The sequence below is a fragment of the Buteo buteo genome, chromosome 9 (assembly GCF_964188355.1).
Source record: "Buteo buteo chromosome 9, bButBut1.hap1.1, whole genome shotgun sequence".
In the NCBI taxonomy this organism is placed as follows: Eukaryota; Metazoa; Chordata; class Aves; order Accipitriformes; family Accipitridae; genus Buteo; species Buteo buteo.
Genome location: NC_134179.1, coordinates 35,607,519 through 35,633,869, shown reverse-complemented (window position 1 = coordinate 35,633,869; position 26,351 = coordinate 35,607,519). Strand labels below are relative to the sequence as shown.

At 38.2% G+C, this 26,351-nt stretch overlaps 1 protein-coding gene across 6 annotated transcripts in view; it reads left to right on the top strand.

Annotated features, from left to right (window-relative positions):
* Positions 1–26,351, top strand: part of UTRN (utrophin) — a 389,395-nt gene that overhangs the window by 118,938 nt on the left and 244,106 nt on the right. For all 6 annotated transcript variants that reach the window (XM_075036045.1, XM_075036046.1, XM_075036047.1 and 3 more), the window contains 16 exons: positions 1,601–1,780; positions 2,455–2,589; positions 3,089–3,238; positions 4,607–4,768; positions 5,157–5,285; positions 5,762–5,935; positions 6,517–6,672; positions 8,230–8,400; positions 10,252–10,431; positions 12,962–13,090; positions 13,241–13,411; positions 13,987–14,136; positions 15,407–15,544; positions 16,342–16,494; positions 21,536–21,727; positions 23,535–23,707. In XM_075036045.1, coding sequence (XP_074892146.1) covers positions 1,601–1,780; positions 2,455–2,589; positions 3,089–3,238; positions 4,607–4,768; positions 5,157–5,285; positions 5,762–5,935; positions 6,517–6,672; positions 8,230–8,400; positions 10,252–10,431; positions 12,962–13,090; positions 13,241–13,411; positions 13,987–14,136; positions 15,407–15,544; positions 16,342–16,494; positions 21,536–21,727; positions 23,535–23,707 — 2,543 coding nt within the window. The remainder of the gene's footprint in view (positions 1–1,600; positions 1,781–2,454; positions 2,590–3,088; positions 3,239–4,606; positions 4,769–5,156; positions 5,286–5,761; positions 5,936–6,516; positions 6,673–8,229; positions 8,401–10,251; positions 10,432–12,961; positions 13,091–13,240; positions 13,412–13,986; positions 14,137–15,406; positions 15,545–16,341; positions 16,495–21,535; positions 21,728–23,534; positions 23,708–26,351) is intronic.

Genomic DNA, 26,351 nt, shown 5'->3' with positions numbered 1-26,351 from the left:
AACTATTTCTCTCCGCTTTTAAATCTTTGAGTTCAGGCGCATGTTTTGACTTGTATGCATGTTATTTAAATGAGTATCCACTACACTGTTACTCAACGGAACATAAAATAAAGAATTTTTCTCCCTTACAAGTGCTTTGACAAATCTATTTGAAGTTTTGCATTGTTCTTTTTGAAGGGGCTTTCTGAAGCAGTCTTTAACAAGTGTTTTAATGTATTCATGTCCTTTGAAGCCATTTGAGATCACATAGTCTGACAGCCTGCTGAACGCAAGCCAAGAAAAGAAAGAATCATCTTTTCACTGGCAAATCTGAGAGACTTTGAGCACATTTACCTTTGTCAAATCCAGATTATATTCTGTACTTTTAAATTTCGCAGATATGTCAGTGAGCCAGTAAGCTTACTGTAACACTTGCATATCTTCTTTCACTTGCAGTAAGAATGTTATGCTGGGACTACTTTTAGGACTGGGAAAGAACACTCTCTGTATATTTGACCTGGAGTATTTTTGCATAAGGTTTTGAAAAACTTTTGAGCTTGCCCAATTCTGCTCTCATCTGAACAAAGAGTGGAACTCCTGCTGACATTTGAAGGAGTAGGTTTAAGATGAGGCTAGGTGTTTTTTTATAATCCTGCTGTAAAATAATATGTTCCCCAGATTTTCCATTCTTTGCCCTTCCATTAACTGGCATTTTTTTTTGATTGCCTTACATTTAGAAGATATCTTGAACAATATGTGCAACAATAATGCTGTCATGTACTAAATTCTATCATAAAGTGCAGTGCCTTATATATCAGAGGTACTTCAACTTCATAAAACTGTCACGAAACCTGAAAAGAACGATATATGGGACAATCTCTATTTCTAGAGCCTTCTAGTTGTCCCAACAGGACAGGCTCGGACTGGTCTGCTTGATCTGTCTTCCAGCTATCCTGCTTCCTGAATACTGGTTAGGGCAAAATTTGACAACTGATAATATGATTTCTCCAGGTGTTTTGGGAGTTGTACTGTGTTTATCCTGTATATTTGCTACCAAGCTCCTCTGAGTGCAGATGGGTTGAAGGAATTCCTCTAGTTGTCCTTTTTGCATGTTTCTCTAGCGCACCCAACAGCTGTGGGCGAGGTCCCAGCTGTGTAGTTGCACATGTCCCGGGTAACGACATTGTCTTTTCTGGATAACTTTGGGAGATAGTTACTGAGCTCTGAGACTCATAACTTCTGTAAATTCACCCTACCTTTTTCTCCCTGATATGCTTTTTTTAGCAACCCCTCCCTTTTTTTTTTTAAATTTCTTTTTCTTATCTGTATGCTAGTGTACAAATAACACTGAACCTGATCTTTTTTGCTTTGAGTCATGGATTTTTAATGAACAAACCATAAATAGTAAATATGTCTGTATGTTTAATAAAATAGGATTTTTCAACACTTACTAACGCAATCTGAATTCCATGCAAGTTAGTGCCGTATTTTGTTGTGCTCAGACCCAAGAATACTTTGGCAGCAACACTTCCAAGGTTAAACTGCTGATCTTTGGTTTAGTGGTGAATAGCTGACCATGTGGCAATTGAGGGCTGATCGTGTAATATGTTTCTTTGGGCAGAGAGCAAAGGAGGATGTGTTGCAGAAAGAGGTGCGGGTGAAGATTCTCAAAGACAACATCAAGATGTTGGCTGCCAAAGTGCCGTCCAGCGGTCAGGACCTGGCGACTGAGCTGAACATTGTGCTGGAGAACTACCAGCTACTGTGCAATCGGATCCGGGGGAAATGCCACACTTTGGAGGTGAGAATGATAGCTCTCAGCTTAGTAAAACAGAGGCAGGTGGCACAAGAAGAATGGAGAAGGACACTGAAAATGTCCGATTTTGTCACTGAATCCAGTAGCTTTAGCATAAACGCATTTTGCTGTGGCTCCTTTCCAAGATTACTTTCCCTTGAGATGACATCCTTGGAATCCATGAGGCACCATTTAACTTTGCTTTTGTAATCAGCACTTGTCCAAATAAGTAACCTTGTCTTACAGCTCTGTTATCCGTCCACGTGTCTTTCAAAATGACAAAAAGAAAATTCTCAGAGATGAAAGGTTGAAATACAATGATAATTAGAACATGTTGATTATAGTTTGGGGTAGGTTGTGTGTGTCCTATCTTTCAAGAGGAGTGGATGCATTTTGTTACTTACTTAAATCGTTGTAAGAATCTGGATGTCAGTGATAATTTTAGCATGAGTTTAGAGACTTCTATGTGTATTTTGCTTATTTCTTTTTATTTTGTGGCTATAGTTGCAGGTCCTTCTGTCTAGAACTTACTGTGCTGTGGCATGTTTTTAGAATTTTTTCCATCTGCCTGTTTTAGATGAATGTCTCAGAAACATAATTTCTTTAAACTGTTCATAGGGTATATGAGCTATGCCTGGCATTTGAGGCTAATTTATGTTTTTTTTCTATTGCTCACTCAGGAGGTGTGGTCCTGTTGGATTGAGCTGCTTCAGTATCTTGATTTAGAAACAGCTTGGCTAAACAATCTGGAAGAAAGGGTGCAAATGACAGAAAATCTGCCTGATAAGCTGGATGCTGTCAATGATGCTCTTGAGGTATTGCAGTCATTCTATCGGATTGGTACCTTTTCAGATAGCTACATTTAAAAAAACCATAAATTCGACACTTCAATAGAATACTGAAATATGTGTTGAATATGCTGATTCTTCAGGTTAAATGAACATATTACTCTGAATCTGGAATGGATATTTGTAAGATCCCTCACCAAAAGCTGAATTTTGCTAGAGATGATTATGCTGTACTTGGTACCATGATAAAATTGTATACTCTCTGCTGTGTAATTGATTAATTCCTTCCAGCACTGTAGTATGAAATGATATAAGTTAGAAATGCTGTGAAGTTTAATTATCTAAAGCAAAATGACCACTGTATTTGCCTTGTGCCATCATGGATTAAGCCATAGTTAATTCATGCTTTTAGAACACTCTCAAGACATTTGAAGTGTAAAACTTCTGTGCATGCAGCCAGATTTCCACATCTGAAAATGCAGTAATATTCAGTGTCTTGACGTTTAAAACTTTCTCTGCTAATTAGTCCCTGGAATCAGTCCTGCGTCATCCAGCTGATAATCGAACCCAGATTCGGGAACTTGGGCAGACACTGATTGATGGAGGGATTCTTGATGATATCATCAGTGAAAAATTGGAGGCTTTCAATGCCCGCTATGAGGAGTTGAGTCACTTGGTAAGAATTTGGGGATGGGGTTGAAGTAGACTGGGTTTTTCAGCTCAGTGGTCTGAAATGATTCTTGTTAGATAGCTGAATTCCTAGATGCAGGACTGCAATAGCAGGAAAAGAGGGGAAGACTTTCACAATGTTGTCAGCTGTTTTCAATTTGGAGTAATGGCCTAAGAGCAAGATGCTTTGCCCCTCCTCCCCCCAACTTGAGTCAGGTTTTGTTTTGCACACTTGCATACCCTTGCACTGTGGGGACCCCCTGGTATTTTTCCAGGTAATTTTGACAAAAAAGGCAATTCCAGTCTCAAGGGGGACAGTTCAATAAATGAGGTTAATATTCCCTTCCTACTGCCATAAATACTGGTGAGCTGCTCACTAACTGTAAAAAACGAGGAACATAAGTGACGTTTTCACTCTTTGAAATAGCTAGGAAGAAGTCGCACTGAAGTAAGGAACAGAAGGAAAACATTCTTCTTGTTCTCAATCTATTATGTTGTCCCCTTCCTCTTCTCATACGTTAGTCTAATCTTTTCTAGATTTAATAACTAGACGAAGGTTAGCTGTATTTCAGGTTGCATAAATTTGTAACTTGTGTTCTGTATCCTGGTAATACAGGTCCCTGCCAAATTGTAGGATGGGAGTTTTTTTTCTGTCATTGCCAAATTGTAGTCATAGAGGGAATTTCAGTTCATCCTCTGTCATTTAAGTTAGCATTCACTATTGTTTTTCCTGTTACAACAGTACTTTATCGACATATAAAAACTACCTGCTTTGGCATCTGCAGCACTGACACACTGGGCTGTTGACAACTTTCCCTATCCTTGTGCGTGTATGTACGCACCCACTGGTCTGTGCATGTGTGGGAGTTTGTGTTCCCATGCAAGTAGTGACATTTTGGATGAACTTAGAAGTTTTGCTGTTGAAGGGAGAGGCAATGGAGGGAAGGAACTGTGATCCTTTGTTTTCACACTGTAACAGAAAGAGTTTGTTTTGAAAGAAAATGTGCAAGTTTACACATCAAACAATATTGATCTGTAGTGTATTACAAAGTCCTTGATTTCCACTGAATAGCTAGTTTTTGAAACTGGTATGTTTTTAACAGTATACTTTCTTCCTGAGGTGATAGGAGAGACCTGTGTTCAGTGTCCTTTATATCCAGCAGCAGAACTCTCCTCCTATGCCACTGTTTGTCAGCTGCCGGTATGGATCACAGCAGGCTTCACAAATTGCTGCCTTCTAGGGCTCACTTTTGCTCCTTCTAGGCAGTCCTCCTGGCATAGGATTTTTTGTCTCCCCTACATTGTTTTGAGAAAGTTTAATATAATTCATACTGAATTATTGCTCCATCTTGTCTTACCTTTCTGCCCCACTCAGGCGGTGAGCCGGCAGATCGCCTTGGAACAGCAGCTTCAGACCATGCGAGAAACTGACCACATGTTGCAGGTCTTGCAGGAAAACTTAGCAGAGCTGGATAGACAGCTGACGTCTTACCTGACTGATAGGATAGATGCCTTTCAGATGCCCCAGGAGGCCCAGGTATTCCAGTATAGCTTTTCACTACAAAACATTTGAAAATACCTCATGACAGTGCTTGGCCTAGACTTAGTAATTCATGAAGGCTTCATTTCAGTCCTGTGCTGGTGCGCTAGGTGCATCACATTATCTTTTGTAACTAGCACCACCTTCTCTTTTGTAATCTGGATTGTTTTCCTGTTTTAAGAAGGTTGTATTCAATAACAGTCTTGACGGCTTTCAGTTTAGCAAGCTGTCACCAGAGCCAGGATATTTAAAATAAACCTGGTAGTGTTAAACTCTGTAAGAGTAGATTGACTTCTGGTGGATAGTAGGTGGTAAGCAAGTTCCTCTTCCCCTCTCTGCAGGCAATTTTGTAACATGTTTTTTTCCTGTTCTTATGACATGGCAGAAAATTCAAGCTGAGATTGCAGCTCATGAATCTACCTTAGAGGAGCTCAAGAAAAGTGCTCGCTCTTTCCCTCCTGCTTCTCCTGAATGCAGGTCTCCCCGTGGTGGAACTCAGCTGGATGCTTTGCAGGTAAAAATGTGAGGGTTGCACTAAGAATTTAAATGTGAAGAGCTTCTGGTTTTCAGTTACACAGTGCTGTTGTCAGCCTGTAAATTGCTTGGTGCAGTCAACTGAACCTCAGAAGTTAATAGTATATGCTTTTACATGCTTTCATTAGGAAACAAGCAGCACTAGATGAATTGAGTAAGGAAGTTTATATTACATAAGTATCATGGGATAAATGCTGAAAGTCAGAAGGTCTATGTATTTTAGCAGAATGGATATTTTGAAAGTGTATGATACAGAATTGTAGCTCTCTTGCACCTCAGGTGTAGATTAGGAATAGGTGATGGAATTTGGCTTGGCAAATAGCATTGCCATGTATACTGAGTTGCGGTGGCATGAGAGGTGAGTTAGAATCTGGGGGGGAGATGCTTTAAATGTTATTTTTTGAAGTACAGATATTAATTTAAAACAATTTTTTAACATAATATTTGTTAAAACAGAGAAAACTCCGTGAAGTATCTACAAAGTATCAGCTTTTCCAGAAACCAGCCAATTTTGAGCAGCGCATGTTGGATTGCAAGAGAGTGTTGGATGGTGTAAAAGTAGAACTTCATGTCTTGGATGTGAAGGATACTGACCCAGATGTAATCCAAGCTCATCTGGACAGGTGCATGGTATGTATGCAATGTTCTTAACTCATGCTTGGGGGTGTTTCTTCCTTGTGTGATTCTTGCCTAAACTCTCTCCTGAGGAAATTTTGCTTAAAGTACTGATGGAACTGTTATAACAACAGAACAATTGAAAACTAAAAACCTCTGGTGAGGATGTGGACATAAAAGTAGTGGATTGTTGATCACAGATGTGGTGGAACAGTTGAGTTTTTATAAACTCCCTTCTCTGGCTCATGCTCACATTACGGAGAAACATCACTCCAGGGCCAAGTTTGCTTGGTTCTTAGTATTTATTTTGTTCAAATACTATACATAAGATCAAGTACAGATCACAATGTTAGCCTTGCCACATGTGGTGATGTTATGGAATAAACACTGCTAAATTTTTAGGATAATTCTTTTTTGGGGGGTGAAAACTAGAATAAAATATGGAACATCAGGTGTTTGAAATCTTCTTGGCAGACATTGCTTTTAATCCATAGCTCAGAGTTTAAGCACAATCTGATGGTCAAGTCCTCAAATGAAGCAAAGTCTGAAAATCTGCACTACAAACTGATCACCAATATACATATTTGTGTTTTTAGAAACTCTATAAGACCCTCAGTGAGGTGAAATTGGAGGTTGAAACTGTCATCAAGACAGGAAGGCAAATTGTACAGAAACAACAGACAGATAATCCCAAAGGGATGGATGAACAGCTGACGGCATTGAAATTTCTTTACAATGACTTGGGGGCACAGGTAAGAAAAACAAAAGTATGTATGAACATTTGTCTGCATATAAATTCCATTCTTTGTTGTTTTGATGTCAGATGCTGTTTTAAGTTTGATTCTGAAGCTGATACTGTATAGGCTAGTTGCTGCATCCAGGAGCACTCAGTTGAGAGATTAAAGATTACACATAAAATCCTGTAGTTGTGCCAGACCCCTGTGCTCACAGAGTATTCCTGAAGGGGAGGTAGCCTTGAAGAAAGGAAGGTTCACAGAGCTTTCATCATTCTGGCACAGCTGACCTGCTATTCTTTAAAGTCTTTGAGCACTGTTGTACCTTCTCTTGTCTGTAAACCAGCCTGCAAGATAATTCACTATCAGATTGTCATGTAAGTTTGAATCATTGTAAATTTTTTTGAGACGTGTCATGATGGTTTCTAACTGTAATCCATTTAAAGGGTTGCTCTCAGTACGAAATAGAAAATGCAGGCAAACCTGTATTTCCCATGAACTGCATTAAATATTGATTTGAGTAATTTTCTTAGTAATTGAATAGTTATTTATCCAAGTGAAGTATTTAAAAATTTTTGAACTCTTAGGGGTCAGGGGGCAAATAGGGGATTCTTTTCCTACCTAATTTAAGAGAGCAGTCCAAGCAGACTCATGCCTGTTCAGAGCTCTGTGAATGAAGCTGTGGGTAAGTGGCCAGATTACATTGTTGGAATGTCTTGAAATGGGCCCTAGGAAATATTTTATTGTTGTAAAGTGGAGAACATTCATGAAGGTGTAGATTCTAGTGGAATCTGTAGATCTATAACTCCAAAAGCCTGTAGACAAGAAACTGGGAAAGGATGGAAAGGTAGAATTACTTGCAGTATAATGTCATGATTTTGTTTGTGTCTGAATTTATTTTTTGAGATCTTCAAAGAGTGCATTATTTTTAATAAATACATGTAAACACTAAGCTGAGACAGAGGGTAATTTTTTGAAATGTCAATTGATTCTGACTGCTATGGTTGGATTTATTCTCAAGTCTGTGTTAAGTTTGACCAGACTAACTGTGTAGTCAATGTGAAATAGGATTGATTATACTGCAGCAAACATCAAATTTCATATTCGCTTTACTGAGATGTTTTCGAGGGTGGACTAGATTTTTCAGTGAAATTTTTCTTTACAGCTTTCTGCTAGCAGGTCTATCAAAATACAAAAAGGAACTGAATTTTACTTGTGTGAGTGACTGACTGATTCTATGTCCCCTTGAGTTTCAGTTAAATGATCATAATAAAAAAAGTTTGAACATCAATTTGTTGATTACTACCTATAAATAAGTTGGTGTGCAGGCTTCTTTGTCTCCTTTAAGTGTATCTTTATTTAAAATTATTCTAGTTTTATATATTCTGCTTTGTATAGTAAGATGCAGATGTTTATAAAAGATTTTTCTTTTCAGGATCCTTCCCTAATGCAAGACAGTCTTAAGATGCAAGGATTTTATATATTTGCATGGATATTTTAGCTGGCTAGCACTTTCATTTTTTCTGTCTTTTAAAATCTAGTTTTATTTTCTTTTTTTCCTTTTTTTTTTTGTAGGTGACGGAAGGAAAACAAGACCTCGAAAGAGCATCCCAGCTGGCACGCAAAATGAGGAAAGAGGCTGCCTCTTTGTCAGAGTGGCTAGCTACCACTGAGGCTGAGCTTGTGCAGAAGTCTGCTTCAGAGAGCTTGCTTTCTGATCTAGATTCAGAAATTGCCTGGGCCAAAGTAAGCATGCTCTAAATATCCGTAGGATAAATTTTTAACATTATGGCAATACTATGTACAAGTGGCTGTGAATTTAAATCCCTGTAACTTCTTCCAAAATCTCTTACATCATGGAAGTTTTAGTAGATTCAGTAGATCATATTCAGTACCTTACTGAGTCTTACCTGTTTCATCTCGGGCGTCTTGCCTCAAACTTAAATGGCCAGTCAAATATTAAAGATATTACTACATATTTCGTATTAATAGGTGTTTAAGTGACTTGCTCTATCTCTAACACAGTCATAAATATAATATACTTAATTATCAGCAAATACAATTTTGGGCTGGGTCAAATATTTTACCAGTAGAGCAAACTGAAAGTTAATTGTCATTTTTAATGAAAAATTGAGTTTGTAATTTTCATTGAAATGGCTTTGTCTTCAGAATTCTGACTTTGCAAAACAAAAAGTTCCTGTAATTCCTTATTTTCTTTTATCTGTAAATGGGAACTTTTCATGAAAGCTTGTGAATGTGTTATAATTATTTCTGAAGCACAGTACGTATTTTCTCACACTGTAGAAACTTGTATATGTAGTAGTTGGAGCTCATGAGTGTCAGTTGATACAGTTCAGCAATACTGATCTTTCCAGTCGTTTTCTGTCACCTTTTACTTTTGGAATAGGTCTGTGTACAATCTTAAAACTTGAAAGCTTACAGAATTGCAAAAACATATAATTATAACCTGTTCTCACCCATTTCACTCAGGATTAGCAATTATTAGCACTACACTTATGCTGTGGCAGTATCCCTAAGATGTCTTTCCAGACAATGCAAATACTTCATGGACTCATGCTGCACTACCAGGACAAGTGCTTTATGTTGCATGCAAAGTTGTCCTTCCTGTCTTGAAGTTTTCTAGAGGCAATTTTAAAATGTAGTAACTTGAGTATTTGTTTCTGTCCCTAAGATAATAAGTTATGATAATAAATTATTTACTTCACAGATAAGATGTTCAAGGAGCTCCAGACACTAGTTGTGATTAACTGCATTCTTCCACACACTGTACACTGACTTGAAAGAACTTCCTGAATAGCCAGATGTTATCAGTAATAATTGGTGATCTTGTATGGCAAGAGATACTATTTTCCACATGGAAACCATATACTGATATTCAAGAGATAACATTACTTAATTTTATGTCAGTATGCATTCTTTCAAAGAAGGTGAATTTTTTTTTTTTATTAAAAAAACCTATTTAAAAGCAGAAATTACTTGGAAAAAATATTAGAGCTAAAGATACATATATTTACATACGTATGTATAGGTAATATAACAGTAGGGCTTCTGTAGCATGTAGCAACTGAATTGAACGTATGCAGTACTTACTGTTGGTCATTCTCAAAAAAACATACGGCCTTGGCCTACCACTTTTCTTATTGTTGCCAAGTGTAAAAGTACTTTAATAGGAAAAGATACAGAGAAATCCAAACTCTCTTGAAAATTGCGTTCTCTGTGGTGCTTGACAATGCAGAAAAGAACCTTTTAAAATTGGACCTAAAATGTGATGTGATGCATTTGCTTTACCTACATAATGAACAGGAATTGTGATTACATTATAAAACAACAAAACAAAAAGGTCTCAAGCTAAGTTATTCAGGACACTTACATGCATTGTGCTCTCTGCCTCTCTCTCAAAAAAGAGATCACTATCTACAGAGGGTGAGTATAAACAGGAGGTGACTCTACTTGGTTTGTTTTTTTCTCAAGTGAAGATCATCTATGATACTATTTGATTCCTGTGGAGGTGAAAATTGCTCCCTTGTCCTTGTGATTGGGAGCAGTGTGCAGTGTTAATGGCTCCTCTTGTTTCAGAGTGTGCTGAGAGAACTGGAGAGGAGGAAAGCTGACTTGAAGAGCATCACGGAAAGCTGCACCGCGCTCCAGGCTCTGGTGGAAGGGAGTGAGACTTCCCTGGAGGAGAAACTGTGTGTCCTTAATGCTGGCTGGAGCAGAGTTCGGACCTGGACCGAGGACTGGTGTGACACTTTGTTGGTAAGTTGCACTGTTAGAAATATTCAGGGTGGTTCTCCCTCCACACCCCTTGGAGCAGTTGCAGTTTTCACTTGTGATGTGAAGCTTCAACGGTGCCTCATGGACTTAAAGAAATGGAGAATGGCTATCTGGTTACTCTGCAGATGGAGAGGCGAGTCATGAGGTTATATGCAACGAGGAAGGTGGACAAGTGTTTTAGGTGTGCTGACAGGCATTGATGCCACGTGCTTTGTAGTAGTGGCTATTGCTTAGCGGGTAGGAGATCAAAATGCAGAATCTGGATGTGAGAGTGAGGAAACTATGTAAATATCCCAGGCAGACAGTTAACTTGACCTCGTGGGAATAACCTGCTTAGTTGTAGAGAATAAAACTAGGTTTAACATTTTTTCTTTTGCCTTTATCTTTCTCCTGACTTCAGTGCTAGGACTCTTTTCTGGGTTCTTATTCTGCCTAGACTTTGTGGTGTAGATCCTCTCTTCTATAGAAAATCTAGCACACACTTAGTGAACATCACACATCTGTTGTTTTAATCTCTTTATCTTTCCTTTCTCCCGCCCTTCTATATGCCATCACATTACATTTTTAATCTTTTGTCCTTATTTAAAAATTTATCTCCTTATACCTCTTCTCTGTTAATGTTTTATCACTTTCTCTTTTGCTACACCAACAGTGCTAGCCTTTTGTGTCCACTTGTTATTTAGCTCTTAATACAATTCTTGACCCTAGTGTATAGAAGTAACTTTCCAAACTATCCTCAAAGGGGGTATCTACCATCGCACATAGACTGAGTGGGTTATGGGGCATACAAGTATTCATAAAACCGCTAGTGGGTTTACTCATTAATTGGCAGCTGGTTCTGCCAGATTAAAATGAGAGGAAAAAAACCTCACCAGTTTATGGAAGTGTTGTTTGTTTCATAACAGGTTAATTACAGCCCAGAAGCTGGATCTTGTGTTTTCTATGTAACTTTCTATAAGCTAATGGAAAGCTAAGTAGAAAATAAAAGGAACTAGCCCAAAAGGATTGGTTTCCATGAGGCTGCTGTGTGTACTGCTCTTTATTCAGCCTGAAAGAAACCTCTGTGCCAGCTCCAGCATGAACAGAGCATTTTTGTGTTGATAGATTTCCTCGAGACCCAGATGATGGCTGTTTAATGGACAATTGATAACTTCCTAGTGGTGCACAGCAAAGCACTTGGGACTTTCTGTCAGCCTATTGCTCTCTTGGACAGCCCATAACTGCAAGTGTTTAAGAGTATGCCAACTCAGAGTTGAGGCCAATGGTGTCTGTTTGGCTGAGTAAATGGAAGACTAAGCATATTAAACAGTCTAAAGCTGCAAGTTTTGCTAAATGGACATGAAACAGTCTACAGCTGATGGCACTATCTGATGTTTCCAGATAGCTAAGGTATTTGTGTGCTGTTCAGCTAGTTATGACAATCCACCTTCAGAAGCCCCTGATACGAGCTGAAATTGTGGAAACTTTGGTGTATACCTAGATGGTGAGCCCTGTGCATCCTCTCCAGTGCCTGTTGCAGGTTGTACTGTTGTTTCATAATCCAATGATATCCATGTTAGGAGTAGTCAGGTAGTTTACCCTTATTTATAAATGCTGTAAGGATGATCCACAACTAAAAACCTTCAAATGTTCATGTCTGGTGGTGAATATTGTCCTTCTGCTGACTTTGTTAGGTTAAATTGTTCTTTTGCTAGGTGAAGATAAAAGTTTCTTGATGTTGATATAGAGAGCAATCATAGGCCTTCTCTCTCTTTCTTCCCTTCCCTTTGTTATGTTAGTTTAAAAGATCAAAGCTTAGCTACCCTTTTTTTTTGGGTAAGAAGCTCTGTGCTTAAGCAGGATGGTACTTCTCTGAATCCCATAGCTTTGTTTTGTCACACTGTTGTTTCTGTCTGTGGCAGCTAATGTTACATATGAAAGCAGATCTAATTAACATGTCTACAATGTGGTGACTTTTCTTAAGAGGAAGAAATATTTTAATGTAATCAGTAAAATACAAAAACTTGACTATTATAATTTGTAGGTTTTGATGTAATCTCAATTAAAAAAAATCCCAACAACAACCACACATAATGCATACTGTTTAATCTGCTAGTGATAACTGAAAAAATTGTGGGTTTTTTGGTCGACTGAGATGTTGTGGTCTGGCTGTAATGTTGTAATACATTGTCTTTATTTAGTTGGATGAACCACCTCAGCTATTTCTGTTTCCCTTTGTATGAATTAGAAACAATAGTATTGAAGGGTCTAGAATGAAAATTGAATTCTTGTAAATACTAACTGAAGGTGAAAGGTACAATCTAATTTTTAGTGTTCCTTTCCAAGGTGTATCCATAACACTTTATTCCATTGATTTCCTTTTTACTCATAATGGTGGTTTTGGCAGGGTTTGGTGTTTTTGGTGCGTGTTTTTTTTGTGGGGGTGTGTTTGGTTTTTGTGTTGGGTTTTTTTGTGGATTTTCTTTAAGTTTCTCACATTGATTCTTTTTTTTTTTCCCCCATCTTTTTCCAGAATCATCAGAGCCAGCTGGAAATTTTTGATGAAAATGTTGCCCATATAAGTACTTGGTTGTATCAGGCTGAAGCCTTGCTGGATGAGATTGAGAAAAAGTCAGCAAGCAAAAAGGAGGAAACTGTGAAGGTAGGAAATGTTGCTGTCAAGTAACCACTTCTGGATTCTAAATGAAGTCAAGTCAGGTTTGCTGCCTATTTTGGGGGTTTTTTTTGGTTTTTTTTTGGTAATGTTTTTTCCTTTTCTAGGGTAACTATTTCATTTTCTTTTATTTTTTAGCGCTTAACATCTGAATTAGATGATGTTAGTCTTCGGGTAGATAATGTGCGTGATCAGGCTATCATCCTAATGAATGGTCGGGGGGTGTCATGCCGTGAACTTGTTGAACCCAAACTGGCAGAACTGAACCGGAACTTTGAGAAGGTCTCTCAGCACATCAAAAGTGCCAAGGTGAGGATGACCAAGCCCCAAAACATGCTTAGGGGGTCTGTGCCAAAATGATGGCAAATAGCTTTAGGGGATAGATCTTTATGTGTTAGAACACTACTTTGCTGCTTTTGATTCTCATTTATGTGTAGATATTTATATGTGAAAAATGGACAGACTTGATTTTTAGACCAACTGCTTTTTTATCTGAGTAGCAGGTGATGATTTAAGTTGCAAAGGAAAATTGACAAAATTCTGTGTTATAAAGATTCAGAAAAACATAGTAATTGTAGTACATATTTATGTGAACCACAGAACAACATCATAAGCTAATGTGACTGGAGGTTTTTTGTTTGTTTTGAGACCAAAATGCTCAGATTGAAGTTTGAAGGTTGAAGCTTGGTACTACCTATCAACACTGTGTCCAAGCTAATTCTCAGTGTTAGATCAAACAACTCCTGCAATTTTTTTTCTGCTGATATCTGATGGTCCTACAAACTGGTATGCCTGTTCATGGAGAATTGGTTTAAATCGTTAAACTGTGTGTGACAGTTCAGACTAAATTTTCAGCTTGAACAATGTTTTATTTTGCTTTGCAGATGCTTGTTGGACAAGAACGACTTCCTGTCGTGTCAGAGCCCCGTGAAGTTGGAGTAGCTTTTCCAGACCTGGAAAAGTTTGAGTGTGACATACAGAATATGTTAAAAGTTGTGGAAAAGCATCTGGAGATGAGTGGGGAAGATGAAAAGGTTTGTGGGCGATGGAAGAATTAAATAACTGACTAACTCTGTTTCTATTTTGTCCACGTGTTACATTCCTCCAGACTTCGAGGTGGAATTCTTCTGAGAAAATCTTTTTAAGACAGGAGTAGAAAATGAAGGGAATTACTAGGTTGTTGGAAACACTGCATGAGTTTCCCATATTTTTCCTATAGCTGCTGCCTCTTGGCTGGTGCATCAAGAGTAACTAGTCATACATCAGTCTGTATTTTCATCATGGTTTTATATAATTTAGGCAGTGAACTTTGATTTTCATTTATCTTCTCTCTTCTACTCAAGGTAGCTGTTTATAAGGAATCCTTCCTGTAAAAGTAACAGGGTGCAAAAGTTTTTTTTTCTTCCTTATCTAACTGAAGTTATGTTCATATGAACTTATGTCGAAATGTTTACTTAATGCAGCTGAGGCTCTTACTATGTTTTTGGCAATTTTGGGCCTCTGTTGCATTGGGGAGATTTTTTTCACTTTAAACTGGCAGTATATATTGAATCACAGTGCATAGGCCAGGTCAGTGGATGCTTGTGAGATGAGGTGCAAATGAGTGTTGTAATATGGCTCATAGCACGTCCCAATAAGAACTTGGAACAAAATTTATCCTTTTCTAGATTCTTATCTAGGCTCTGCTATTCACCTGTATAAAACTGTCATACTTTTGTTTGCATCTTGTTCACAATAGCCTTGTTGGCTATAAAATTGGGTGAAGTCCTGCTAGGCCACCCTATCTGCCTTCCTTTTAAGCGCATGAAATATTATAAACTGAGCTGGAAAGCTGAATATAAGTCCATGCAAAATGGCATGTATACTAGAGAAAACAATTTTTAAAAGGCCTCTATGGAAAGACCTGTTGTTATAGAACATATGATTCCTTTTGTGCTCTTTTTATATTTATTACGTTTTCATTTTCTTGCCATTCTGCTCTGAGCTTCCTTATTATTGTCAAGGACTGTTTAGAGTAGAAATGCAGCTGAAGTCATAGCACCCGCTTGCTGTGGCTGCCTACTGCTGGCTCATTGAGTGAGCTTCCTGCAGGGCATCTCTTTATGAAGTTTATGGAATGACTAACTTGGATTTTAGGATTTGGTAGCTGTGGAGGAGAATCTCTGCTTGAATTTGTTTGGCTTGCATTTGGATAATAAAACAACAGCTTGGTACCATTACTGTTAATATCTGAGCAGGTAATAAATTCATTTTGGAAACCATAGCTGAGCTTTCAGTAGGTAATACAGACTTGTGTAATTTTAGCTGGATCAAGAAAGAGCTCAGATTGAGGAAGTTTTACAGAGAGGAGGGCAGTTGTTACAGCAGCCTATGGAGGACCATAAGAGAGAGAAGATCCGCATACAGCTGTTGCTTCTGCAGAAAAAGTACAAAAGTGTGCAGGTATGATTATGATAGTTACTATAGTTAAAGTTCATTTATGCAGTCTTCCCTTTGGTATCCCACTTACAACCTGTTTTTTTTAGTGTATAAGGTTCTCTGGGGAAGAGTTAAATGTGTGTACACACAGTCTGATGACTAATTTTGTCATTCCAAAGTTTTGGGGGAGTGGTTTTGATTTTTAATGTCCTTTTGACAGCTTCACAGAGGGTCACCTTGTATGTATTTACACAGATGGGTGTGGATAGTTGGGCATTTGCTTCACTTGTCTTTGCTGGCCCTCCAGCAGAGGTTTGTCTCCACCACCACGCTGTGTGAAGAGTGACTACATAGACACATGTACACAACCATATTCATTGAGTTTTCAGCTGAAGAGCTTTGTGTGAATGAGTCTGCTCCTGAATTCCTCTTGCTTCCTATAGAGGGTGTTATCAGCAGTTGTAGACTAGTATGTTGCGGTGCTTTCATACACATGCCATATTAAAAATGTTTTTGTGTAGAACAAAGGGGATCTGTATTCTTATACTCCTTTTAGCTCACTTGTTTGAATCATATTAGAGATGGTAAGGTGAGGTGTAGCTCAAAGGCAGGGTAAGACCCTCAGGCTGGCTTTGATTACATGTCTGTGCAGATAAATAGGATATAGCTATTTTGAAAAAAATAAATGGCTACTGTTGCATATTTTGAAATTTGCTTCTTCAAATGTATCCCTCAAGTATTTTTGCTTTTCAAATAAATAAGACCTATTCTGTTCACTACCTCCCTCTTACACCATATTTTCCTAATACACTGGATTGTAGGAGTGCAGGTCATTTCAAAGGAGGCAGGTGGTGGAACTCTCTCCAGTGTTTTCCCAGTATAAGAAGGAACATGACAGTCTAATGAGGTGGCTGGATGAGGCTGAGCACCGTCTGTCAGGGCTGCAAGGTGTGGAAGATGAACAAAAACTACAGGTAAATGAGACTCACTCTCTTTTTTTTTCCTTAGAGCAAACAGAGTGAATGCTATGTATGAGCTTTAGAGATTAATATATTAGTTTTTTATGGCTGTTCTTTTGATACCTGCTTGGAAAGAAGTGTTTTCAAAATGACAGCATTCATTTTTCTTTAGGAAATTATCTGCATATACTAGTTTGGCACTTCTACATTGTCATCATAGGTCCAAAATATGCCAGCCATCAGGCCCAAGTCTTAGACGGTGATCTGACCCGTGTGGTTGAATCAGGACAGTTTCTCTTGCCAGTCTTGCTCATGGGGATTATGCTTGGCTCTTTCTGATACCCTGACTCAAACAGCATGATTCAATGTCTGGTTGATGCAGGTATGATAGAAGCCTCATTTGAGGCTTAAACTTAGTGCCTCTGCATCCTGTAGTCGGGATATTGTAACTACTCTGATGCTGCCTTTTACTGTCTCAAGTGTTTAGGCAGTGATAATTACCCTCATGTGATTGATATTACTGTGCACAACGAAGATTAAAAAAAATAACAAAGGTTGAAGTATTTCTGATGAGAAGAGTTATGTATGATAATGCGTGCGTGTGTGTGTCTTGACAGTTTCACAACTGATTTAATAGGATGTCAGGGTCTGATAGAACTTGCTGCCCAGAAAGCTGTATGTCTTAATTGTTGAGGGTACAGATACTTTCAGTGGGTTGGTTTTTTTGTTGTGGTTTGGTGGTTTTGCATGTGTGTGGTTCAGTTTTTTTGTTGTTGTTGTTTTTTAAATTTTATGTCTCCTTTTCATCCTTCAAAACACTTTGGCTGCACAGTAATTACATTAATATTTTAGGCAATAACAGTGAAGAACCTTGTGAAGCAGTAAGTAATTTCTTGGACAAGCTTGGGGGCTAGGCAATCTGTCAAGTACTTTTCAGTTTCTGTGTATGAAGCTTCATAATTAAAACCAATCAGTCTCTTTTTGACTGCTTTGTAACTTTTTAACCCAGCACCAATTAACTTGGAGGCGGGGGTAAAATGCTCTGGTTCCCTGTGAGACTCACACCACAAAATCGTAATGTGGTACTCTTCATTCACAGCTGCAGTGCAATGTGGCTTCACTTGCCTATGATAGCTGTAGGCCTATGACAGACGGTCTGCTCTCCTTGGTCATGCAGGCTATTCAGTATCTGCTAGGAAAGTAAATCTTTTAAATCTGCTTCTCTTTAGAGAGACTTTTTCAAACTATAAGCCTCCCATGCAGAGCTGGGCAGCAAAGATGGTCCCAGGATCTGTTTAACTGTCTGACATTTGATCACTCTGTTGGGTCCCCAGTGGTCACTCCTGGTGTACTGTCATACTTGCACGAGCTCCTTGGGACCTGACTGATGCCAGGGAATTTGTTTGAAGGAAATGGGGATCCAAACACATTTAAAGTAAAACAACATTCAGTTTTTCTGTTTGACCATCAGCTGCTTTGAGTGAATCAATTACCAGATTGCAAAGGGAAAAAGGTGCACCTGGATGGTTCTTTGCTGACGGGAGCAGTCCAGTTGTGCTACAGACTAGTCTTCCTTGTCACTGTTGGTCTTGCTGCAGGTTGACTGATCTTCTCTAAGATCCTTTGCCTCCTATAAAGCCCTTTTCTTTAGGGATATACTGCAGCTAATCCCTGGCACTACTGGATCCATTCCTGGATAACTGCATCTTGGTATCTGCGTGCTGCAGAATATCATATAAATGTAGATTACCATAGCAGTTAGAATAGACTGTTGATGGAGAAATGTTATCTTTGCTCAGAATTAGTTAAGTTGTGTAAAAACATCCTTATACTTCCAGATGTAATTTCTAGCCTGGCTGAGTCAGCTAGGCTTTCAGAAAGGAACCACAGCAGTTTTCGTTACTGCTGTGAAACTCGGAAACTGCTGCTTTTGCTTCATGTGCCTGTGCTTCTAGCTTTCTGATATTTGAGTGGTAAGTCAGACTGTCTCAAGTGACCTTACTTTACTTTTATGGCTTGTTCTTTCACCTGCTTTACTAATTGAGCTTGAACACCAAAAATGATATGGGACCATACCATTTCTAAAGGGAGAAATAGTGTTCCCAAATATCATCATTTTAGGTGAACACAGTTGCTCTAGAATTTTCTTGGAGCCACCAGACTTGACTTACCCTCAGCACCAGGGGGGACCCTAATGCTAAAATTCTTCAACAGAAACTGCCCCTCCCCAATTTTTACCATCTATTCAGTGTGTGAACACTCTCCCTCCCCCTTCTTTAGTCAGTAGGGATATCTGATGCAGGTGGGGAAAGGGAAACCCTGGATGTATCCATAGGGCCCCCAGACTACTAAATAGCAAATTGCAGTGCTTTTTGCTCATCTCGGCTCAGGACTGAGAAGAACTAAATGAATTCTTGACCCACTGGTGTGCAGCTGGCTCAAGCCCTCACCCTAATATAAGGAAGGTGCAGTGAGCAGAGGAAGAGAAACTAGTATTTGAAATGAACAAACAGGGAGGGAAAGAAAGATATCAGCTGCCAAACTGGGTAGTAGACTCCAATTAAGGTTTTATGTAATACATTATTTATGTTTTTGTAAATGAGTGTGGAAGAGAGGACTTACTTATAGTGCTTGAAGGTTATATATATCTATATATTGATTTGCTGGAAGTGGCTAGATCATAAATATTCCTCATCGTGTATGCTTCTAGGGATTATGGAGTTAAGTGTCTCTGAAATATTGGTAACCCTTCTGCATAGCATGTACTTCTGAATAACCCTTGTTTTGCCACAAATCTGTTAGCTAGAAGTGTCTGCATCAGAAGTTTGTATCTCCTTGATTTCCTTCTTTTCTAACCTTGCTTTAGTATTTATTTAAATTGCTCTAATCTGACTTGGCTTGGAATGAGGGAAAGGAAAAATTAAATCTTAAATTGCAGAGGTAATTAGTTGACTAAAATTCCTGAGAGATTTTTTCCAGGTTTTAGAAAACTGTTTTGAAGTGAAAATGATAATTTTGCAGATGGTAAATGAATTTGCTGTTGTAGGCACAGTGCAGTTTTTCCTATAAACTGAAACATGGACACCATCTTGAAAGCTCTTTGAAGTATTATTCCTGCAATAAAGAAAACATGTTTGTTTGCCTATTGTGCTTTTTATGGAGAAGGTTCTGGGTTACTTAAATATGAACCATTAGCTACATTGCTCACAAATATGTTTCTTACTGACTGCATTAATTAACCCAGAAGAATAAATAAAATGGACATGAGATTTTAGCTTTGGAAAACCTTTTCCTAGAAAACTGGCTATGAAATATATTGAGTGTGAGAGAGAAGGGGCAAGGAATGGTTAAAAAGTGATCACTTCTAATCAAAAGGGTATTTATTGACAGAGATGTAAATAATGTGTGGTGATCTGAGATTAGACTGGGTAAACACTTTTGGTTAAAATGTTTATGTAGTTAAACATGCAAAGTAAATTATGTAATTTTATGTCAATTTCTTGGGCAGTACTGTTACTGAATCAAAAGCAATGTGGAGTATTTTATGATGCTTGTTTGTAATACTTGTTTTCAGTAGACTCAGTTTATGCTTACGTGCCTGTACATCCTATTTCTTTGGTGTGCAATGAATGACAGAAAGTATACCATGGTTGGTGGTAAAGGTCTTGTGGAAGTACAACTGTGTCCCTCAGATTCAAAACAGGGATGACTGTCTACTTTAGAAAACAAAAGAAAAAACCCCAAACTAATACGTAACAAATAAAATCCTTAGGAGCATTCAGTGCACAAGAAGAAATCTTGAATGGTGAATATGTGAACATACCTTTTCTGTGGCAGTCCTTTTTTTCTTTTTCTCTACACATGCTGCATATGTTAGCTTCCAGTTAATTTGAGTGACATATTTGAAATGCTCAGAAACATGTGGAGGAGGAAGATACAGACAGGTGTTTGCAAACAACTTTGTTAGTGGGGCTTAATTTTTTACTGGTTGTCAGCTGTACTTGTGATTTGCATGTGTGCACCCAGCCCAGACTAATTGCAAAGTAAAATTCACTGGCTGAAATGGCTGTGAACATACATTTATTCTTCACACTCTTAAGTGTATTTTCAGCTGTTAGTAAATCATACAGTTGAGTGCCTCTATCCTGCTTGACTCAAATTCACTGAGTACAGGATGATGGCTTAGAAGTTCGTCGAGTTCTCCAATATTTGGAGGTGGGTTTACTTTTTTTATTGCTGATTTTAAAGAACTGGCCTGTTTTCAGAGATGGTAACAAATCCTGTTGGACAAGAAACATTTTCAGCAAAAACCTGCTTTCAGTCTTCGGAGTATCTGCTTTACCTGCCTCTGCTACCTTTGCCAGGCAGAATATAGCTTCTTGTAGTTGGCTTCCTAATGCTTCGGATCCAGGCTATCATATGTGATCCAAGAAAAAGCTGCATTCCATTACTGTTCTTGCTTTCTTATCTGCTAACATGGTACTTGGCTAGATAGCCTGGTCTTACAGCCAGAGCAGATGATAATTGCTAAGCTGTTGAGGAGTCAGTATGTCTTATTGCTGCAAAAAGCCTATTGTGGTACTGGTGGAGCACTAATTTATTTAAAAAATGGTTGGGAAATGTGGGTAGGGAAGCTTATTGAAAAGAATGTGGAATGGGGGAAAAAAAGTCTACTTCAGTGAATTATGAAGGAAGCAGACACTGGGTTGTAATCACAACTAGATACAGGCTTGATCAAGAAGTGTAATTTCTGGAAACGGTAAGGATTAGGGTGAGAGAAACAGCAGCGCCCTTCCCCACTCCCCAGGGTTTTAACAAAGAATAATACGGGGTCATTGTGAAGCATGATATCTGTTTTCTGACTTTTTAAAATAAATACAGAAATAGCTCTCTGCAGGACTTGCAGCTTTCTGAATTTGTGTAACTTTTGTAGAAAGGCCTTTGTTCTGTCTTTTAATGTAGAATAGTACTTATTCTGAATATAGTCTACTGATCTAGGATTTTTTCATAAAATTGCTTGTTCTTTGAAACAAGAAATGAACTCTCATGTTTTTAGGCAATCCCTGTCCAGCAGAAGTTAAAAGGCCACTTTGCCGCAGGGGTTAGGACCTTGCCTTTTTCGGCTGAATACTTGGTTGAAATCAACAAAGTCTTGCTGGCCATGGCTGATGTTGAACTGCTGCTGAATGCACCGGAGCTAAATACTGGTGTCTATGACGATTTTTCAACTCAGGAGGATGCACTGAAGGTACTGCATGTCTAAGCAATATATTCAGAGGGAAGAAGGGGAGAAGGGAATACACAAGATAAAAGACCACCTTAGCGACTGTATAGCTGTATTTGTATTTTTGCTCAGTATATACTGGATCAATATGCACTGAGAATTTAATAATGAGACAGTTTTGTGGCTAATTTTTCCTTCTACGCAGAATCTGGATACAAAGTGGAGCAGTGTGGAAGCTGGGTGGGAGGTTGGAGGAGAAGGGTTTAACTTCTTTTGTTGAAGAAACTGTTGTGTTTTTCATTAAGTAGTCTACGTAATATGTAGAGAAATGCTAAAGCCACTCTCCTTGTGTTCCCGCTTGGTCTCCTTAAAAGAGCTGCTGTTCTCTGTGTCATGTGAAATCAATCGCTCACATGGGAAGAGGGAGATAGGCAGATTCTTGACTCTTGTATGAAACTATATATGAGGCCACAAGACAGTGGTACCTGTTCTGATTAGCAAAGCATCAATATGAGCTCAACTTTAAGCTCCCACTTCTCCTCATTGTCAGCCAGTGGATTTACCTGTGTAACTGATGATGAGAAAGTAGTTAAGGATTTGTCCTTCTTCAAAAAGGGATGAAGAAAGCATGTTTGAAAATATTGAATCCTGCTGTCAAATGTGAGTTAAGTTTGTAGAAGTCCGAGTCCTGGTTAATTTTGTGCATGCAAAGGAGCACGATACAGAGATTCCCACAGAAAATATCCATGGAGTTCAGAATTGCACATGGTGTGGTGCAGTGTAGATGTACCTCTGTAGGTTGGGAAGCATAGTGGGGTCTGTGTGTCCTTATATTTGAGGTAGTCAGGCTTTGCCTCTTGCCAAGAGCTAGATCAGCTGTTTCTGCAGCTGTTATACAGGTCCTTTAAAAGCTTTTCAGAATTTCAGTCCACTTCCCTGACCTGCTTTTCTTTGTGCTGTGTACATGCTTTCATTTTTTGGCATAGTTTTCAAAAGCAAATAGGGGAATGATGCCAACTTTTGACAAAGTGGGTGACTTCTGTTTTGGTGAGGTTGTCTTGTCCCTGTTTACTGTGCTTCTGTGCTCCCTTAAGTAAAATTAGGAGTGTTTATGTTAAGATGAGTTTAAAATGCTTCATTTTGGTGCAGGTCTCTTGTCTGATTTTGAAATTGTGGTACATTCCAAGGATATTTTCAGAAAAATAGCAGAGCATAGAATTTTTAGAAGTGTTACTGTTTTAAATTCAAAAAGATAAGTAAATTCCACTGTTTGCATGGACTGTCCTCTGAATACCAAGGCAGTCTTACAACAGCATGTAGTTTAAAGGTACTTTCACATCATAGTTCAGTGGTATTTGAAACAGATTGCTTTAACTTTGTCACTTAAATCTAAAACTTACGTAGCTTATGCTTTTGCAGTTCTGTGCAAATGGAGGTTACATGAAACATAATAAAGTCATGTTTTGTGGCTCTTTTTTTATATGAGGAAGGAATATGTACAGTGTCTTCAAGACAAAGGGGCACATTTGTTTAATAATGAAGGTACTGCTGTTTTGAGAAGCATGGTGTGCCCCTTTACCTCAGGAACAGATTGGATATGTAAAATATTTCATCCTCATAAAAAGCTGAGGAGGACACATGCTTAAGAAGGTGTGATGGACTATTCAGTCGCTAAAATTTATTTAATCTGTAAACTGCTGATGGTCATGGTCTTCTTGTAGATACTGATTTTTTTGGAACGGTATTTTGAAGAGATTACTTTTTGGTCTTTAGTTTTATTTTCTACTGTTGTTGACTTTACTAATGGCTTGTGTCACTACTGTGTTTGCAGAACATAAAAGATATTTTGGATAAACTTGGGGATCAAATTGCAGTCATACATGAGAAACAGCCTGATGTTATATTAGAAGCGTCTGGACCCGAGGCGATAATAATAGGAGATGCACTAACCCAGCTGAATGCGGAATGGGACAGAATTAATAGAATGTACAATGATCGTAAGTGGTAAGTCAAGGATGTTTGGTTTCTGTGACTACGTGATAAATATTTTACATACTTGAAGATAAGTGTTTTACAAATATACCCTAATGATTGAAGATAAACAGTTTGGCAGTGATCAGCTTTAATACGTTAGTATTACACAATAATTGCCAGAATTATTGAATGTTGAAACAGTTAACGTGCAAATTGTAGTTTGGGTGCTTTTATGAAGTTGATTGGTTTTAGTTTATAAACCAGAATATTTTGTTTATAAAACATAAAATTTTTGTTTTGAAAAGGTATTGCAAAGCTCAGGAAGAAAAATGTTGAGTAAAACATCTTTTAACAGAGAATTCAAGGCTGCTTTTAAAGGAGGGAAGGAGTTTGAAAGGATGGGGGTCTTTAAAATACAGCACGTATGATAGTTGCCAATAATGTTTGTTGTAACTAATTGAAGATGAAAGATGACCATATTTGAAAATTTTGTGGTTGAGAGAACAAGAGAATATTGAAATCAGTGCTTAAGAAAAATGTATTTCCTATTTCCTTTCCACAAATATAAAACAGCTGAAATTTCACTTATGCCAAAAAAGTAAGGGGGGGGGGGGGGGGAGTTAAACTAAGCTTTGATTTCTCCCCACCCCTTACAGAAGATACTCTAAGCTGAAAATGCCTTATTATCTGAATCAACTTTAAATGTTTATAAACAAACTCAATACCACTTAGTCAAAGTTGGAAAAGTGTGTCAGAACAGCATTTTGCGTTGGAGTTTGTAAAAGTATGAAAGTACGTGTTCAGGAAGTTACCACTGACCTGAAGGTACTTGCACTACAAACAGCAGCCGACATTGAGATTGCTGCTGAGCAAAAAAACCTTAATGACTGAAAATGATTTTATGAAACTTGAAATTAAATGCAAAGGCTCATACTGTAGTTAATTGGCCTTTACAGTATTTACTTTTCAATGGTGATAGAAGGTAATGGTTAATGCAGAAGTTCTGTAGAGCATAAAGTAATGTCTAGGCATGTTCACTTGCTTTGTAGCACCAGAAATCATCTGATATCAAACACATTTGGTAGTGTTTTTGAAGAGATGTTTTTAGGAAGAGAGTGTATTATATAAGCTGATATTTTCAGCTCTTCCTCAGAGCGCTGGTGTATGTGTAGGAATATAAAAATCAGTTGGTGGTATTGTCTAAGCAGAGACTTCCAGAAATTCTAGGCCACTGGATCAGTGAAGCATCAAGATTTCTAGTAACTCAGCAGGCACTGTTGTTTCACTGGTTTTTAATTTGAAAACAAATGGCGGTGCCAGCTAGGTACCACTTCTTGTGCTCTTGCTGGTGGTCACTTGCCGTATTTGGAGACAACCGCTCCAGAATCTGGTGCCCATCTGTATTTATATCCCTGCAGCTATTTTGTTGTCATCATAGGTATGACGCACACTAAGTTTGTTATGCCTCTTCCCCCCCTGTAACTTAATTGAAAAGCTTTAACTAATATATCATTTTGTAAGTATGAGTACAATTTCATTTGCTACTTAAATTTGATTTCATTGGGTAGCCAGGGTTAACCAGAAACTTAGTTTTCCCATTGAAAAAGATAAGTGTATCAAAGTGCAAGTTCAATGTTTACGATTAGCTGGCAAAATGCAATGGATTACCTCCTCAGTTGGTTCACTGAATACAAATTAATCTTGAACTTCATGAAGTTTGTAAAGCTCTGCATCTTAATGACAACAATATTGGGCATGATTTTCGTACAAAAGGGACTACTGGACTAGCAATTTGCACTAAATGGTATGTAGAGTCCTGAATATACTAAGTGCTGCAATTTTAATAGAAGGTTATGCTTTGATTAATGAAGACAATATTAGTATCAATATTAAAATGCTGTATTTTGGCATTAGTATTTTTATACCCTTTCTGTTACTAAGAAGAACGTTTAACCAGGTTTATTCTTGCTTTTCCTAGTGTTACCCGAAGTATAAGCAAGAAGGCTAAAAGAGTCTATCTCCTTAATAGTATTTGGCTTTTTTCTATTTCTGGAGTGGCTGGAGATTTTGACAGAATTAGGAGAAACAGCATCTGAAGTCTGTGGCAAAAGATTGATTTAGTTTTCAGAGGTAGTAATGATTTTGTGATTAAGTGCCAGCTAAGTAGTTAAACCTTTGATAAAAGCTCTGATGTAGCCAAGCACAAGTTGAATTAAAGTGTACTTAGCAAAGCTTCTAAGTGTCCAGCTAAATCCACTTGACTTCAGTTTGACTTGAACATATATGTAAAGTAAAATGTGTGTGTATGTGTGGGCTTAATGCTTTGTTGAGCTGTTTGTAACACTGCTGGTTTGGTAGTTCTGCTCCTTCTGCCGTGGACTTTCACGCAGTGCTAAAAGTGTTGCTGACTTGGGAATGAGATGTGGTTTGGAAGCAAGTGGGTTCCTGCAGAGGAGGCAAGGAGTAGCCAGGTCTTGGTACTGTAGTGACAGGACTTTGGTACTTTTATCTTTCAGCTGAGGCAGCCTGTGAAACAGCAGCATGTGCATCTGGCTCAAAACCAGGGTGAAACTTCATCTTGTTGCTTAAAATACTGATGGAACTGTAGGCTAACAACAGAAATGGCAGGATTTAAAGCTTTGTATCTCAAAGTGTTCTCTAAAGTTTTAGAATT